Here is a 19132-nt window from a genome sequence, read left to right as displayed (position 1 = left end):
GGCCCCAACCTCCTGCTTCCCCTCCTGGAAGGAATGGAAGTCTCCTTTGGAGAAGGGTCAGGGGAGAAGGGGCTAGAGATGTCTACTCTACCTGCCTTTCTCAACACATGGAGCACCACTAAACCTGTAAGGTCCCACTCTATTCTGTTACTATCATTATTATTAGCCTACATTAAGGCCTCCAGTCTACAATGACTTCATTCCCTGAGCCTTCTACTGCCCTTGGGCTGAGCTCAAGAAATGTTTATAGAGCAAGAGTTGGCTCCAGCACACCCCTGGGCATTCGTTGAGAGATGTAGGTGATATAAAAACAAAAGAAGTCAATAAAAATTCACTTTAAAAGAATATGAACACAGACAGCTTGACCCAAATACATTATAGTATATGAGTTCCCTAAAATGCAATGAGGGCTTCCCTCTACATTGGGATCCCTAAATTACCTGGGTTCAATATGAGAGAGAAAAAAAGAATATAAACTCCAATCCAGCATAGATTCTATTCAGAGTCCAGGCAAATCACCAAAGGGCTAATATAAAAACATTTAATTGATGATAGTCAAATGTAACTAACAGGCAACTAGGTGTCACAGTGGATAGAGCATCATGCCTAGAGTTAGGAAGACCTGAGTTCAAATCTAACCTCAAGACACTATCTGTGTGACCCTGGGCAGGTCATTTAACCCTATTTGCCTCAGTTTCCTCATCTGTCAAATGAACTAAAGAAGTAAATGGCAAACCATTCCAGTAGCTTTGCTAAGAAAACCCCATAAGGGTTCACAAAAAGTTGGACATGACTAAAAACGACTAAACAACAACAAAAAACCCCTAACACGAAAACCTATGTCATAAAAATCATTCTTAATCTCTCATAAACAAATGGAAAACAATTTTCTCCATAGTTTGCCATGCCAGTGGAGGAAAGGCCCAAATTTACTCCTGAGGGAGGAAATAAATCATACTTCTAGGACCTTGGGGCTAGTGGAACAATTCTCTAAATGGTTCCTTGCCCTCTCAGCTGTCACTTCAAAGCTCCATCTCTACCTCTTCTCTACTTCTGCAACTATTAATTATAGAAACCCCACGTTACCACTCAAAAAATCTTGTGGCTCTCTAAGAGTCATAGGATCTTGACTTTAGAGTTAGATGAGACCTCAGAGGTCATCTAGTCATCATTATGCAAGAGAGGAAACTGAACTCTAGGAAGGTTCCGTGACTTACCCAAGCCTCCACAGGTAGTGAGCATTAGAGATAGACTCTGAACCCCACTGCCTTCTTTCCACTGTATTATGTTGTCTCTCCTAAGATTTATTTTCAGCAGGTTTGTTCTGTGCAGGCCACTGGCACATGCCCTTTTTCTGTCCTCTGTAAATTTCCATGCCTCAAGCTCCATGCCCCATTTGAGCTGAGGCTCAGTCAACACCCAGCATCTTCCTGCACCCTTTGCCTCCTGTTATTATTAATGATTTGAAGCATTTTTGCACATAATTTTTGATATCAGAGATAGGAGACCAACTGGGTTTACTTGACCCAGGTTCTACCTCATTCCTATAAAATCCAGCACCACTTGCCTTCTGCTGCCTTCATGATGTGCCCTAGTATGAAGATGATTGTGAAGCTCTCTCTCTGTCTCTCTGTCTCTCTCCCCTCCCCTGTTTCTCTGTCTCTCTGTCTTTCTTCCCCCCCATCTCTCTGTCTCTGTCTCTCTCTCCCCCCCTCCTCTCTCTCTCTCTCTCTCTCTCTCTCTCTCTCTCTCTCTCTCTCTCTCTCACACACACACACACTCACACGCACACTCACACACACACACACACACACTATCCAAGGGGAATGAGCTTGACTGAGTTGACTATGCCAAGTCTGAAGAGTTACCTCTCTGAGGGGCCATTGCTGATCCCTTTCATCCTGTGGCACAAAGATCAGCCCACTAGCGTCCTACAGACCACCCTGGTTATACCCTTCCTGTGTTTGCCCCTACTTCCCCATGCTCCTACCTCTAGAGATTTCATTTAGTCCCCGAACTTCCTCCTTGTGTGCATTAATATAAGCCCATCAATGAAGTATTGCTTTAGGTCATCTGGGTCTGCCTGGTTCTTTTGTGAAACTCATTTCTAAGCACCCAAACTGCGGCTAAGGGCTAGGACCTGCCTGGTGAGGCAGCTCCGCCTCCACTCCTGTCAATCTCAGAAGTTCTACTTCTGTCCTACTACTTAAGGGTCAGTTGCTGCATCCTCCCTTTCTGCACCTCCCCCCCCCAACCCTGTCATAGCTTCCTATCATAGGAACAGTCTCTGCATCACCATCCCAAAGATGCCTTTGCTGCTAATAATGCCTCAGGCTTCTCCTCTACTGCTGGTCAAAGTTCTACTCCAGATTTTATTTTTCTTGCTTTCTGAACAAGGGTGAGTTGTTGGGAAAGAGAGGAAGCATATCTTAGTTTGAAAAAAATTTTCATAAAAAAAATTCTGCCCCAATTTATCCTCCCCTGCCCTTTGCTATGTGCTGCTTCAGTTTCAGTTTTGTTATCTTTTAGCCCATTGGAGAACAGTTCCTGTGGTCTATGGGATGCATGTTAGGTCTCTCCTTTTATTATTCTCACATAGGCGGCATCAAAAAACGGTTGTTCAGGCTGCATAGGGGTGACTCCCCCTTTCCTCCCTCAACTTAAGATTTCCTACCTTCACACTCAATTGGGTTAGGATGAGAGATTTTTAAAAAATAATACCTCAGTGTACCTGTGACACCTTGCAGAAGAGATTCTGAAACCAATTTTGGTTTTCAGCAAGGATGGTTCTTGCCCTCAACAAGTTTATAGTCTACCAGGTAGAATGGAATGCTATATGTATTTTTAAACTGGCTATAAATTAACAAAATACTTTTTGGAGAATATGGCTAAATCCAAGAAGCAAAATCTCCTCTCAGTAGTGCCTTTAAACACTATATTGAACTCAAAATTCTGGGTACAACCAAATCACACAAACAAGTACAGTAGAAGGTAATATTTGATAGAAGCAAAAGAGATAGGCATATATGAGTGGTTTTCAGGGCTTCTTAACTTGGCATCTGTGAACTTCTTTTTAAAAATCATTTGATAACTATATTTCAAATTAATTGGTTTCCTTTGTAGTCCTGGGCATTTTATTTTGTTCATTAAAAATATTCTGAGAAGTAGTTCATAGACTTCAACTTCAGAAGGAGTCTATGACCTAAAAAAGGTTTAAAACTTCTGAGTTAGTGCTTTGTTGGAAAAAGTGAGGAGGCAGAGATTACTTTTAGGTTGGAGAAGTCAGGGAAGGCTTCATGGAGTGCCAGAATTATGGCGCTTGATGGAAGAGAGAATTTTGAAAGGCAGAAATATGAAAGGCTAACCTATACAAATTCATAGGGGCAGGAAAAAGAAGGATGAGATAGGGGAAAGGTTTGTAGTTCCATTGTTGGAATGGAGAATGCATGAGGGAAAATAATGTGAAAGAAATGGAAAGCTAGGTTGAAACCAGATTATAGAGAGCCTTAAATATTAGTTTATTAAATTTTTTCAAAGTGTCACCCATCTCAACTAAGACAACCATATGTCTTTCTAAAAATTTCATTTCAACTTTTCTTCTAAAGGTAACACCAATCCCTGCCCTATGGGCCACACCACACTATCCACAAACTTTTAATCCAGCCAGTCAGACGATAGGCATCTAAATGCCTTACTATATGTTAGTTCTCCTCAGACTCAGTTTGAGGGACTGGGAAGACAATGTTGCCCAGAATAATAATAGAAAAGTTGGGGGAGTGGGGAGGAAGTTTAGGAGGAAATATAATGAGTTCAGTTTTGGTCATTTTGAGTTTAAGACGTCTACTGGATATCCAGTTCGAGATGTCTGAAAGGCATTTGGAAATGTGAAAAAAAGAGGTCAGTAGAAAGGTCAGGATAGGTTGATTTGAAAATCATCAGCATAGAGATGGTAATTAAATTCATGAGAGATGCTATAGGGCTGGTTGGTGGGCAACTGGATTGTAGTCCCATTCAAGCTTCCCAACCCACGACCCCCTTGAAAAATGACTCAAAAAATGAAGGAAAGAGTAATTTTCTATTATTCTCAAGGGCTAGCCCTTCCCTAACTGGTCAATTTCAGCCTTGTCTGGACAATCCCCTTGACTTCCCGTTGCCAATGTCTATTGCCACCTGGTGACTGAGCCTGAGATTAACCCTGTGGACAAACCACCATCAAGCCTTTGGAGCTCTCAGAAGATTTTGTGTCTACTTAGGCACCATGGAAATTGACATGAATGATGTAAACTACATGAAACAATTGGAAGAAGCCTGGGGTTCTGGACACCTCCTGAGGTATAGGCCAAATATCCCTTTCTGGGCTTTAGCATCCTTACCTGTAAAGGCAACAAATAGCATCTCAATGGGGACATCAACCATGCTGGACTGAAAGAAGAGCCAGGACTAGGCAAATTTTGAAAACTTTGCCTCCTATGTGTGAATATCTACAGAAGGCTTTGAGTTTTCACTGTTCCCCACACAACTTGACATCACAAAGTAGAATAAATAAAACCAATTTTACCACATAGAGCAGAACCCTGTGGAATTAAAAATATGTGCATCTATGAAAAGTAATATTAATCATAGGTTACATTCTACATAACTGCCTGTTAACTGTCCCAGTCCTGATTCTGCCCAGGGAGATACAATGGGGTTCATAGCCTAATATAAATGTAGCAACCCTTCTGGTATGTCAGAAGAAATCCTGGTTACCTCTCTCCTCTCTTGTTTTCTTGTTCTCTGTCCCTCTGCTTGTTCTTTCTCCTCACTCTTGAGAGACTTACAATTTCCACTATAGGGGGAAAGTCCTGTCTTCCAATTCTTATCTCATTAGCTTCCTCTCTTCTTATGCTAGGAAGAGGTAAAACTCCCAGGGTCTCCAGCAACTCAAGTGCCTCTTGCAAGACAGTCTAAACCTTGTCAGAAGTAAAGATTGTTATATAGAAATTCAGAGGCTGAGATCTCTGTCACATAATCACAGAATTCAAGAGCTGAAAGGTGCCTCCATGATGTAATCTATACACAGAATCCCCACTCTAACAAACGTTTGCTTGAAGATCTCCAAGGATGGGAAACCTGTTACCTTTTATGGCAGCCCATTCTATTTTTGGACATCTGTCTTAAGAATTTTTTCCTGACATCTAGCCTAAGCTTTCCTCTTTTTAGCTTTCACCCACAGCTCCCATTCTGCTCATTTGGCAGCCCTTCAAATACTTGAACACAACTATCACGGTCCCCTTAAGTCTTTTCTTCTCCAGGCTAAACATAGATAGATAGATAGATAGATAGATAGATAGATAGATAGATAGATAGATAGATAGATAGATAGATAGATAGATATAGATAGATAGATAGACAGATAGATAGATGGGTGGGTGAGTAGATGGATGGATGGATGGATGGTTAGACAGATGGATGGATGGATGAATGAATAGATAGATAAATAGATGGAGGATGGGTGGATAGATAGATGGAGGAGTGGATAGATGGAAGATGGGTGGATAGATGGATGAATGGATAGAGAGATAGACAGATAAGCAAATAGAGCATTTATTAAGTACTTACCATATGCTGAGCTAAGCAGTAGGCATACAAATAAGAGTAAATGAGACAACCCTCTCTGCCCTCAAAAAGCTTATACCTTAATAAGGAAGATGGGTACATATAGGAAACCTAGAAGAGGGAGAGGAGAGATCCAGCATGGTGTGGAGATGACTTGGTTGCAAAGAGGCCTGGCTCCAGTCAAGATAAATGAAAGCTCATCTATTAGAGCCAGTAACCTGGGGGAGGAGGTCAAAATTTTGGTTGGAGGGGAAAGAAAGATGATGGATGAAGTATAGGCAGCACTTGAGGAGATGGTGGAGGAGTGTCATGGAAGCCTTGTTCCAATCAAGATAAGATGAAAGCTTATCGGTCAGAGCCTGGAGACCCAGATGCTTCAAATGATCCCAACATGTCATGGATTCAAGGTCCTGCCCTCCTCTGGACGTTCTATAGCTTGTGAATGAATGAATGAATGAATGAATGAAAAAATTTACTTAGCACTTACCATGTGCCAAAGAAGCACTGTGATAAATGATGGGGATACAAATACAAAAGTGAAGAGAGTCCCTGCCTTCAAGGAGCTTACATGTTAATAGGGCTTGAAGATAAACCATATATGAAAATGGTGGGAATATTTTGGTTTAGAGAGGAATGATAAGTGGAACCATGGGGATAGGGGAGATCAATTAACAAAACCTTTCCTAAGAACAAAGACAACATTGATTTAATTATGGCTCCACAACTAAAAAATGTGGGCAGGGAGAATGACGGTGGGGTACCTATGTGAAATTTATTTTTGAACCCAAGTATAAGACTTCACATTTATCCCAATTGAGTTTTATCTTATTAGATTCAGCCCAGTGCCCCACAGCCGGTCAAGACCCTAGGTCATCTATCATTAGCTATGCCTCCCAGCTTGGTGTCATCTGCAGATTTAATGAACATGCCACTTATACCTTTATCCATGTCACTGTTAAAAATATTAAACAGTACTGAGCCAGACACAAACCTCTGTATTTCTTCACTGGAGACCTCCTCATTGATATTGAGTCATTAACACCTATTTTTTGGTCACTTCTTACTCTATCAAATGCATTATTATCTAGTCCACATCTCTTATTTCTCTACAAGAAAAGTGTAATATACTTTATCTCAAGTTTTGCTACATCTAGGCAAACCACTGCATTCCACTCATCTACTGGTTTAGAAACCATATTAAACAAGGAAATCAAGTAAGTCTGGCATGGCTTATTCTTGAAATTCATGACTTATTCATGAATCAGGCTGGTTCTTTGTGATCACCACTTCCCTTTCAAGATGTTTGCAAACCATCTTTTTTAATGATCTGTCCTAAAATTTTTCCAGGAATCAAAGTCAAGCTCCCTGGTCTATAGTTCTGTGGAATCTGTTCTCTTCTGTTTTTTTTTTTTTTTTAGGGGAGACTCATTTGGAATTCTCCTTTTTTGTGGTACCTTTCCCATTGTCCATGATCCTTCAGATGTCACTGACAGCCTCTCAGCAGTCACATCTGCTAGTTCTCTCATTACCCAGGGATATAGTTCCTATGGGCCAGGTGACTTGAATTTATCAAGGGCAACCAGTCATTCTCCTACTATCTCTTTATCCTGAGTATCAACTTCCTATTGGTCATTTTTGTCCTGTCATTTCTAGTGCAAATATTGTTTTTTTCCATTAATAAACATTTATTAAGTACTTACCATGCTCAGAACTCAGCCCTTTTTCCCTGGTGTGTGGATACTCCTGCCTGCCCCCACCAAATCCTCAGCTCTCCTCCCTATTTCACTGGCCCCTGTCCCCCCTTCTTCTTATCACCCCCTCCTCTCATTCCCTAAAGCTCCATGCATTATCCTTGACTCCTGACTCAATAACTGTTACATATCAGGATCACTTGTCCCTGACTGACCCTGGGTAAACCTTTGAATATCCTTACAATTCACCTTCTGCACTGGTAAGGCAGGGGATAGAATGACAACTCCCCAGTTAAACTCTAAGACCTTCCTCTTTGCACCCACATCACCAAGGCCTGGTGATTGACAATCTGTGAGGTTTGGGGGCATTCCTATTCCTATCCCCACCATACCTTTCCACAACTCCTGCTGATATCCCAATTAGACAACAACTAGTGAGACATGGAGACCCAGAATTCCCTCAGCGTACCTCACTGACTCTTGGGAAAGATGGGGGCCAGAAGCCAAGTAGAAAAGACATTTCAGTGTCTGAAAAAAACTGTTTCTAGTTCAAGGTGAGACTACTCTCCATATCCTTAAATTGTTCCTGAATTCTCCTAACTGTACATTTACTGGCTTCATTCCCTGTATCTAGTATCTTTGAAGCCCTCTCTCTGCCTTTTAAAATCCTTCCCTTGTCCCTTGGGACAACATTTGCCATTTTCCAATGTTGTGGTACCTCTCCCAAGTGGTCAAACATCAAGGCCCAGCTCAGGTACTAGCCACTCCCCCATCCATCCACCCCATAAAGCCTTCCCTGATCCCCCATCCCCAGTTAGAAATGAATGCTCCATCATGAACCTTTCCCTTCTCCACACTGTACCTTGTTTGTGACTCTCTTTGGATACTTAATAGTATTGTCCTAAATGTGATGAGAGATAGACCAATGAGATTACAATCCTCAGAGCAGACTCCATCTGTTGCCAACCCATATGGAGAGTTTTGGTGAGCTTCCTTCTGGAAATACTTGATGATTTGGAGGGTGAATGGAGGGTCCCTGCTCCCAATTCAGAGCATGCATGGGTCTGCTATGGTTGTTTCCTGTCCCTTTACTTTTAACTAATTACAGAGCTAGAATTGAGTATACATACAAAGGGCTACAACAGAAAACTCAGTGTTTCTGTCTGCCAAGAAGTGTAAGGTCAATTCTCTGACCTCTGCAAGGCCATTGGGAACTGTACCCATTCCCCCAATAGGCCAGCGCATGAGCACATGCCTGCCTAAGCAAACCACCACCTCTTTGTGTCTTTTTTCCTTTGGTACAGAACCTTGTGAGAACTTGAAAGGTCAGAAGGGCCACCATCAGCTGAGCCTGGAAAAAAAACCAGCCCTGCGGAGTGATCCACCTGACCTAGTCCAGCAGTGAGTGAATCTACCTGGCTGCCAAGACACCTTGCCTTGTAAGCAAGGGAGTGATTTGTCCATTGGCTATGCAGCACTTGGAAATGAGCTGACTAGTGGAAGTACTGGTGGTAACCACTTTAAATTTGAGCCCACTCTCCCAGAGACTAAGACGGAAGAAGGAAAAGTCTGCTCTGAAGGATGGATGTCTAGTCTTGCTGTATCTTCTTAGTAAATATCCCTTTGTAAATGTTAATTGATGTCAGTTGGTTAATTGATGCTGAGGAGAAATCAGCTGGTTAAATTGTTAGTGTGGTGTTCATCATGATACTGAGCCAAATGATATTGGAGAGAACTTGCCAGAATGGGGGCTTGTGCTAATAACATTAGGAGAATTCCATTGCCCTTCATGGGTAGCCCTGAAACTCTGAAAGGGTAGATGTACCCATCTTTTTCTATAGACCTAACCTGTTAAGGTTGTGTGTGAATTGGGATAATAAATTTGTAGTGTCAATTCATAGACTTCAATCTCTCAGGGAACTTTTGTTCATTAGAATGGGTACTCCCTCCGTTAATGGAGATAAATAATCTATGAATCATTCACTACGTTCCAGTTAGTGTGCTAAGCACTAGGGATTAGAATATAAACAAGCAATACAGTCTATGCTTTCAGGGAGTTTATTGTAGTGGGGGAAGACAATAGATAAACTGAGAGCTAGACAGGGTGTGGGGTAGATGTGTGAATGAATGAAGTATTTATTAAACACTCAATATGTGTAAAGAACTAGGTTCTTTGCCAGGGTTCCTTGATACTCCAGCTTAGGCTATCTTTCCTACTCCGTGAATAGCGGTTGGTTGGTAGTTGGGGATGGCTGACCCCTTCTCTACCATTACTTCTTGGAGTAATGGTTGTAAGGGAAACATGATGGGTGGTCTGGGGAAGGACTGTTTCTGTGCTTGTTTGTCTGTTGGTGATGGCTGGTCAGCAGTTGGTGGTGATGAGAAAAGTGAAAACCCTTCTCCCTTCAAAGAAGCAAGATGGACTGATGTGAAGATAGATGAAAAGTGATGTGGAAGTTTGATTCTAGGCAACATAAATCAAACCTTGATGCTCTAGAAGCAGAGTAATGTTTGGGAAGAGGTAGACAAGGCAGCATAGAGTGGAGATGACTAGTTTGAAACCTCCATGCCTCAGAAGACAGTTTCATGAGTTACTGTTACTGAAAAAAACCCAAATAACCTCCAATCCCATGACCCAGTGGCCAATATATTAGTGACAAACTTTTTTTTAAAATAAGTTTTTAATTGATATTTTTCTTACATTATCATAGTTATCCCAAGTATCCCTTCCTCTACTTCTCCCATAGAGCATATAACAAATAGTTTTCTTTACAGAGAAAAAAAAAGCATCCCATTGTTTTATTGTATAAAAAAGGTCTAAAAACATTTGTAATGTATAATACCTGCAGACCTCTCATCCCTACAAAGGAGGTTGGGGGTGTCCTCTCATATGTCTTCATTTGAGTACTATTTGATCTTTATGATTTTATTACATTTACTTTGAATTGGTGTAGCTGTTCTTCCCATTTACATGGTCGTAGTTACTGCATATATTGTTTTCTTGGTTCTGTTTACTTCTCTCTGCATCAGTTCATATAGATCTTTCCATGTTTCTCTGTATTCGTCATACATATAATTTCTTGTAGTAATATTCCCATTGCATTCATGTACCACAATGTTTAGCCATTCTACTTTATTTCCAATTCTTAGCAATCACAAAAAGTGCTGATATATTTTGGAGGATATAAGAACTTTCTCCTATTTTATGGCTTCCTTGGAGTATAAACCCATGAATGGAGCCTCAGGTTCAAAAGGTACAAACATTTTAGTCACTTTATTTCCATAATTCCAAATTGCTTTCCAAAATGGTTTGCTATTTCACAGCTCCACCAGCAATGTACTAGTGTGCTTATTATTCTACAACCCTTTCAGTAGTGACTATTGCCATGCTTGTCATTTTTGCCAATTTGCAGAGTGTGAGGTGAAACCTCAGGGTTGTTTTGATTTGAATTTCTCTTGTTATTACTTACTTAATGAATAGTTTTATGTGGTTGTGAATACTTTGCAATTCTTTTGACAACTGTTTGTTCATATCCTTTGACCACAGTTAGCTTAGATGACCCCTAGGCAGCAGTCACATTATCAGGCCCAATGTGGGGGACACTGCCTAGTATTGTGGTTACTTGCATTTGTGTTTTATCCTTTACTGGATGCTCAGATAACTCTTGGAAGTGATTTAGTTTCCTGGCATGGCACTGGTAGACCGTCCATGTTTCACAAGCATATAACAATGAGGTCCGCACAACAGCTCTGTAGACCTTCAATTTGGTAGTCAGTCTAATACCTATGTTTTCTTGGTGTTAATTATTAGACCAAAATTAGCACAGGGAGCAGAGAACTGATCCATACTTTGTTGCATCTCAGCTTTAGAGGCTGCATTGAGTGCCAAATTATCTGCAAACAGAAAACATGCACCAACACTCCCTCCACTTTGGTTTTGGCTTGTAGCCTTTTCCAATTGGCTTGTAGCCATCAGTACAGTAGTTGACCTTGATGCCATGTTCATTTTCAATGAAAGCATTTGTCAACAAGGTAGAGGAACCATTGCTCATACAAAAGTTGACTGAAATTATCCAGGTTATATGGCAAGAGGAGGTTATCCCCCAGGAATTCAAGGATGCCTCCATCGTCCATCTCTATACGGGTGAAGGGAATAGATTGTCCTGCCACAATCACAGGGGGATCTCTCTCTTAGTCATTGCTGGCAAAGTTCTCCATAGAGTCCTCCTTAATAGGCTGATCCTTCACCTGGAAGATGGTCATATACCTGAGAGCCAGTGTGGCTTCAGAAAGGGTTGAGGAAGAGTCAATATGGTGTCTGCTGCCTGACAACTCCAGGAGAAATGCCAGAAGGAAAACAGAGGTCTGTACACAATGTTTTTAGATCTGACCAAGGCTCTGACACTTAGTCGTGAGAGTTTATGGAAAATTATGCCAAAATCTGGTTGCTTGAAGAAGTTCATCAATATTGTACGTCAATTTCATGATGGCATGTTTGCCCAGGTTCTGGATAATGGACAAAGCTCTCATGCCTTTCCAGTCACCAGTGGAGTGAAACAGGGCTGTGTGCTTGCTCTCATGTTTTTTTAGCATGATGTTTTCAGCCATGCTGACAAATGCTTTCAGATAACTCTGCAAACTAAATAAACAATCAGTGTTGCTAAATCATCTAGAGCTGGAAGGGTTCTCTGGGGCCCTCTACTACTAAACAGTAATTGTTCCTCTTTTACCCAGGAACCCTGAGGGTCTTCTCCTTGTTTGATTTTTTTTTTCTTTTTGGTCGAAGGGGCCATCCCTTGAGCAACCATTTAAAGAAGGTCTATTCATTGAATGGGTGACTCTCACTCAAAGAGAGAATGCTGTAAGACCTTAGCCTTGAATGGCCAGGGTCTCCCACTGCATCCTGGATGGTCTCCAGTCATCCTGATGAATATCAGACCACTGGACCCAGTGGCTCAGGAGAAGAAAGTGAGGTTGGTGACCTTGCACAGCCCTCCCTCACTCAGATCAAAGTCAACTGCAAGTCACGATCCTCTTTGAGAAGGAAAGACAAACACAACCTATTATGACCAATTTCCTCATTTTGCAAATGAGGAAACTTAGGGCAAGGGAAGCCAAGAGATTTGCTCAAAGGTCATACCAGTGGTTAGCAGAATTTGAACCCAGGTCCCTTGACTCTGGAGTGAGGGGTGAACTTTGAGCTAAGTTCACATTGGCCCAACACAGCTGTGTGACTTTCTTTTCTCCTGGCCACACTCCACAGCCCTGTGTAAGAAGCCGGCGTGGGTAGGGAGGAAAGTCCAGGAGAGGGGCGTGGTCTGCTCCGCCCACCTGCTCTAGCCGAGGCCCCGCCCCCAGCGCTTTACGGCCCGCTCTAACTCCCGCGAAAAAGATTCTCGTCGTAAAGAGGCACCTCCCTCCTCCCCTCCCTCCTCCCCGCCGCCCGCTCCGCCTGCGCGGCCCGCCAGCTCCTCCCCCTCCTCCTCCTCAGGTAATGGCCCCAGCTGCAGCCTCGAGCGTGGCCGGCTGCGGGGCGGGATGGGGGGGGCAGCGCGAGGCGGGAGGCGGGAGGCGGGAGGCGGGAGGCGGGCGCCCTCCCGGGCCAGCCTCGTGGGGGGGGGGGGGCGTGCGGCGCCCGGAGCGCGGCGCTTCTTCGGCGGTGTGCGGGCTCTCGTCCGCCCTGACCCTCCCCTCAGCCCTCTGCCCTCTCCCTTGGTCCTGCTCCCATCGCCCCCTTCCCAGCCCCGGAGCCCTCCCTTCGTCTCCCTTTCACCTCAACCTCCCCGTTCCTCAGCCCCTAAACTTCTCTCTTCACCTCTGTAACCTCCCCCATTCCCATCCCTCTCCCACACCCCCGCCCCTAATCCTCCCTCCTTATCCCGATCCCCCCCCCATTGTAACCCTCCCTCCCCCTCCCCCTTCCCCTCCTTCCCTCATTCTAACCCTCCCTCCTCATCCCCCTCATTCTAATCCTCCCTCCTCATCCCCCTCCCCCTCTCTCATTCTAACCCTCCCTCCTCATCCCCCTCCCCCCTCATCCCCCCTCATTCTAACCCTCCCTCCTCATCCCCCCTCATTCTAATCCTCCCTCCTCATCCCCCTCCCCCTCTCTCATTCTAACCCTCCCTCCTCATCCCCCTCCCCCCTCATCCCCCCTCATTCTAACCCTCCCTCCTCATCCCCCCTCATTCTAATCCTCCCTCCTCATCCCCCTCCCCCTCTCTCATTCTAATCCTCCCTCCTCATCCCCCTCCCCCCTCACCCCCCTCATTCTAACCCTCCCTCCTCATCCCCTCCCCCCATTGTAACCCTCCCTCCCCCTCCCCCTTCCCCTCCTTCCCTCATTCTAACCCTCCCTCCTCATCCCCCTCCCCCCTCATTCTAACCCTCCCTCCTCATCCCCTCCCCCCATTGTAACCCTCCCTCCCCCTTCCCCTCCTTCCCTCATTCTAACCCTCCCTCCTCATCCCCTCCCCCCTCATCCCCCCTCATTCTAACCCTCCCTCCTCATCCCCCCTCATTCTAATCCTCCCTCCTCATCCCCCTCCCCCTCTCTCATTCTAACCCTCCCTCCTCATCCCCCTCCCCCCTCATCCCCCCTCATTCTAACCCTCCCTCCTCATCCCCCCTCATTCTAATCCTCCCTCCTCATCCCCCTCCCCCTCTCTCATTCTAACCCTCCCTCCTCATCCCCCTCCCCCCTCATCCCCCCTCATTCTAACCCTCCCTCCTCATCCCCCCTCATTCTAATCCTCCCTCCTCATCCCCCTCCCCCTCTCTCATTCTAACCCTCCCTCCTCATCCCCCTCCCCCCTCATCCCCCCTCATTCTAACCCTCCCTCCTCATCCCCCCTCATTCTAATCCTCCCTCCTCATCCCCCTCCCCCTCTCTCATTCTAATCCTCCCTCCTCATCCCCCTCCCCCTCTCTCATTCTAATCCTCCCTCCTCATCCCCCCTCCCCCTCTCTCATTCTAACCCTCCTTCCTCATCCCCCTCCCTCCTCATCCCTCTCCCCTCCCCCTCATTCCCCAAATCCACCCCCCACCCCCTTCATCCCCCTCCCCATTCCCTAACCTTCCCCCCTCATTCCCTAACTCTCCCCCCTCATTCCCTAACTCTCCCCCCTCATTCCCTAACCCCTCTTCTCATCCCGATCCCTCCGCCTCTCTCTTCACCCTTCTATTTCCATCTTCCTTATCCCCCCTCACATTCCCTAACCTTTCATCTCATCCTCCTCTCCTCATTCCCTTATTCCCCTTCTCCATTCTTTGCCCCTCCTTTAACCCCCCTTCATTCCCCATCCCCCGTCCCCTGTCCCCCATTCTATGCCTCTTCCTTTATTCCCTTCCTCACCCCCATTCCTCTTCTCCCATCTCATCCCCCATCCTTATTTTCCCAGCCCCATCCCTCTCTCATGATCCCCTAATCCTTCCCTCATTGTTTTATCCCCCTCCCTCCTATCCACCTTTTCATCCCTGTCTTTCTCCCTCCATTCCTTAATCCCCCTTTATCCCTTCATTCTCTAATTCCCCATCCTCATCTCCGCCATCCCACTCCCCTCATTCCTTTATCCCTCTTCTCCTTAACCCCTAGATTAATCCCTACCCATTTCCCATTCCCCCAGTCATTACCTCATCCCTCACCCCTCATTCTTTTATTCCCTTTTTCCTCTCATACTCTCATCTCCTCTCTCCCTTTATTCGTCTCCTTTATCCCTTACCCTCTCCTCCCATCCTTTTTTTGCCCCTTTACCCCTCAGTCCCTCCAGTCCCAGCTTCTGCATAGATGGGAAAAGCTAGCTTTCTGTGCCGGGCAATGCCTGAACAAAGCCCAGCCCTAGAGCATTTGCACTAGCAGCCACAGCAGAGATAGGAGAGGCAGCTGCTGCCGCCACCGCCTCGTGTCCCATGCTTGCGCTTTCCCTCCCTTCCCTAGGTTAGCATCAGGCAGCTGTATGGCAGGAGGATGGCAGAGGACAATCAAAGGGTGGATTATCTGGCAGGGTTTTGCTGCCCAGTTGGGGGTCTGGCTGCAGGCAAACCCCGGGTGCTATGCCATGAGTCAGAAATCTACCTCTCCAATGGGAGTGAATTCGTTTATATCTACAACCAGGAAGGAAAGCTGCTAAATGTAAGTATCCCAGATGCTCTGATGCACTTCTAAGGCTGATTATGTGTTCTTCATAGATGCTTAAATTTAGAGCTGGAGGGGTCCTTAGAGGTCTTGGAATCTAACTCACACTCATTTTACAGATGAGGAAACTAAGATTTGCACGGGATCATACAGTCAGTCAGTGTCTGAAGCAGGATTTGAACTCAGGTCTTCTGATTCAAATCTAGTGTTCTTTTCCATGATACCATGCTGCCTTTCAGAGACCTTGAGAAATATGGGTAAAGTTTCCATATTTATAGATAGCATAAAGATGAATATGCCTTTCGTGGTAATTGCTGTATTCATATCTTTCTCCTAGTGAGTCACAAAGCTCTCTCTCCTTCTGTCCCTGGTGACCAGCTGCATCCCTGACTCTACACACATGGCCTTCAGCCGTGTGTTGAATGCCTGTTCTGTGTTCTTGCTCGATGTTTAACTTTAAACATTGTTGCTCTTAACTCTTTCAGAAAAGTATTCAAAGTAAGTTGTGTGTTTTGTGCAGGAGGGAATTTTTTGTCTTGTATCAAGCACCATGTTAGAAGAGACTTAAACCAATCTCTTGCCCTAGAGAGGATAACAGGAGGGAGTTATATTGAACATAAGGGTTAATAAGGTAGATTTTCTATGGGATTGGTATAAAAAGACCATTCTAGAGTTGTAAGTCAGGTTATTTGTGCTATACATTTATCTAATGGCTCATTATCTTCACATCTAGGCTGTATATAAGTTTCCTGATCAAGTCTGGCATCTGGAGCTCCTCACCTTACGTAGGGAGCTCTATGTCCTGTGTGCTCGAAATGGCATTTACTGTTTGTCACTGGACCCTCAAAACAGGTGAGGTACAGGTGTATCCCAGGAGTTCTAATGGTCTCTGGCTTGACCACAGAATTTACTGCCTTTCTGGTACACATCTTTTAACATGTTTGAAAAGACAACCGACATCACTCACCCAGTTGAGATGCTGTTTGATTTGCACTTTCTAACTCAAAGGAACATGATTAAAGGTAGCTGATCACCAATGGACTCCATACTAGATCCTTTCTATTCTGACTTCCTTAACGCCATCCTTTTGAAAATGTTCTGCCTCCCCTCAAGCTATGACTCAGAATAACAACTACAGTGGTCAATCAGGAAAATGTATTCTTTACTCTTGGACACCAGTACAGATCTAAAGAGTTTTCAGCCTCTTTTTGTCTATCTGTACCTATTTATGTAGAACTTTTCCCATTCCCATCTTCTGGACCACCTGTGGCAGGGGCAGCTTTTTTAGTTTTCCTTGGCTCTACTCAAGAAATTTAGGAAGTGTCATTCAGGTCAGCAGAGTCTGGAAAAGGCAAACAACTTCATGGCTGGCATCAGACTTCTCTGTCTTTGGCCTTGATGGTTCCTCTACTTCTCTGGTATTGGTTTGATGATGGTAAGATGTGTCTCCAGCAAAAGGGAGTAGGTGATCCAAAAATACTTAAAACTCTTTGCAACATTTGTATTCATATAAGTCCTGCCTGTGAGAACTGAGCACCTGACATGGCAAGGCACAAACCATTCACTTTTTTTCATTGACTCTTTAATACCTGAATTGTTGTTTGAGAAGAAGACAGGCACAATAATCAGTCTGTCAGTTTTAAGATGACATAGTCTCTATGGAAACAATATGAGAGACTTTCTTATTGCCATAGGTAATAATAATAATACCTAGGATTTTTTATGGCTAATTTAGCTCAACATTTTCTTTGTTGATACATGTTTTGTATTGTTGATTATCAAAGGAGAAAATGTAACAGGAGCTTATTTCTTCTGAAAATAGGTAAACTGTCTTTGACATCAAAGGTTAGCTTGGATTTAGTTTCTGAAACATTTGCCCACCCACACATGTAATGTGTTCACTCATGAACCCATAGTTCCACAAATTTCAAGGAGAAGTGGGAAGATAGTATGACAGAGCTGCCCAAGGGGCTACTTCATTGTTTTGCTTCCAGAAAGAGTTGCTATGTTGCCACTACTTCACCTAAAAGACATATTCAGGAGGGTTGACTATAAAGAGTCCCGTACCTAGACATGTGCTTGATAGGACACTTCTAAGCGCCATCTTTTCCTCTTTAGCTTGTTAAGAGGGTGTGCAGGCTGCAAGCTCTGAGCCTTTGTCTTGACTGAAAGCTTTTCCCTGTTTGCTTGAAGGTTGGTGAACCAGACTGATGGAGAGGACAAAGAAGGTGATTTCCCTTCAAGTGTGTTTCCTGTGGACTCAGACTCCTGTGTCTTCCCTGATGCTACTCTGTGTGCTTTCACGGTGCTGAATGACATCATCATCGCCCTGGCTCAGGGCCCATCCAAATGGAGGATGAGACTGTTTGAGCAGCCCCAAGGTTCAGATGAGGACCCCCGGCCAGGGAGCCAGTTCAGTGAGGTGGAGTTCTCTACCTGCATTTTGCCATCGGGAAGCAGTGGGAAACCCCTGGCCTCTCGCTTCCTCCCAGTGCTGTGCTGTGCATCCCCTCCAGGCACCAGTGTTCCTCACACACCTTGGTGTAGTTCTGGAGGTTTTGTGCTGGAGGAAACCCTCTTTGGTTTGCTGTTTGGAGCAGATGCTGCCCTTCTGGAGTCTCCCATGATCCTTTGTGGTTTTCCAGATGGTCAGCTGTGCTGTGTGCCTTTGAAGGCCCTTTTATCTCCTGAGGTGGCTCTTGGTGGCCCAGAAACCCCTGTCAAGATACTTCACCACTTAGAAGAGCCTGTGGTCTTCATTGGAGCTCTAAGAACAGAACCAAGGATCCTAGAAGACTTGGATGAGAAACCACTAAATGAAGATACGAGCTGTGACTGTATGGTAGCTGTTGGTCACTATGGCAAAATGATGGCCATTAAGTCCAATCGGGAAGAAGGGGGAAACTTGGTGCCAGAACTCAGAGAATATTATATTAGGGGACCTGTTCTCTGTGCTGCCTGTGGTGTGGGAAGCCGCATGTATTACAGCACTCATTCTGATCTTTCTGTGGTTGACTTGGCTTGTAACAGCAACCCCTCAGACACTGAGAAGACAGATAATGCCCAGGGGGTCCTACCTTCAGTTCTGTCTCCAGCCAGTTTAAGTATCTGTAGCGTTGTGACCCTTTCTGTGTCTTCTAGGGCACCTAAAGGTATTGGCAACTATTTAAAAGTAAATCAAAGATCTTGGGACCTAACCCACAATTTTACTGTCTCAGTGAAGTTGTTGGTAGATCCATATTTCACTTGCTAATTCTATTCCATCCCTTTCTGTAGCTTCAATTATACCTCCATCTTTCATACCCTTGATATTAAATCACTTGTCTTATCTCAGGTAGTGCTGATTTAAGATTAAAGAAAAGGTTGGGTGTATTAAGTATGGAACTTGAACAGTGTTAACTACCCCTGCAAAACTCCTTCCTCTGTGTTTTATTTCTCATCATTACTGTTGGGAGAAGGGACTTGTCCTTGCTTGGTTTTGACTTTTGACTGTTTGATAGACTACTCACTTAGACCCTGTTGGGGCCAGGTCATTTGCAACAGGTAGTTTAGGATTAATTCAGATTGACCTAACTGAGGCTTTTAGTTTTCTTTTGAAGGCTGAAGAAGTAACTGGTCTGGTCATCAAATGAATTGCCAGTAAACTGCCCTGAAGCAGAGGTGTGTGGAAACTAAGGATTCCACTTTTGTATTGTCTAATGTTTTTCA

General features: G+C 44.5%; 1 protein-coding gene across 9 annotated transcripts in view; it reads left to right on the top strand.

Moving 5' to 3' along the window:
• Positions 1–12701: 12701 nt before the first annotated feature.
• Positions 12702–19132, top strand: part of FAAP100 (FA core complex associated protein 100) — a 33935-nt gene continuing 27504 nt past the window's right edge. For 4 of the 9 annotated variants that reach the window (XR_011974993.1, XR_011974994.1, XR_011974995.1 and 1 more), the window contains exons 1-3: positions 13762–15421; positions 16158–16276; positions 17618–18576. Coding sequence is in view for 4 of the 9 variants with exons in the window: in XM_072645300.1 (XP_072501401.1) it covers positions 15257–15421; positions 16158–16276; positions 17618–18576 (1243 nt within the window). In the remaining 5 variants the exon portion in view is untranslated. Of the gene's footprint in view, positions 12781–13759; positions 15422–16157; positions 16277–17617; positions 18577–19132 lie in introns of those variants that run through there. The other 5 variants (XR_011974992.1, XR_011974996.1, XM_072645299.1 and 2 more) reach the window with 3 other exon arrangements.

Source organism: Notamacropus eugenii, chromosome 2, assembly GCF_028372415.1.
Source record: "Notamacropus eugenii isolate mMacEug1 chromosome 2, mMacEug1.pri_v2, whole genome shotgun sequence".
In the NCBI taxonomy this organism is placed as follows: domain Eukaryota; kingdom Metazoa; phylum Chordata; class Mammalia; order Diprotodontia; family Macropodidae; genus Notamacropus; species Notamacropus eugenii.
This window is presented reverse-complemented; position numbering and strand designations above follow the sequence as displayed.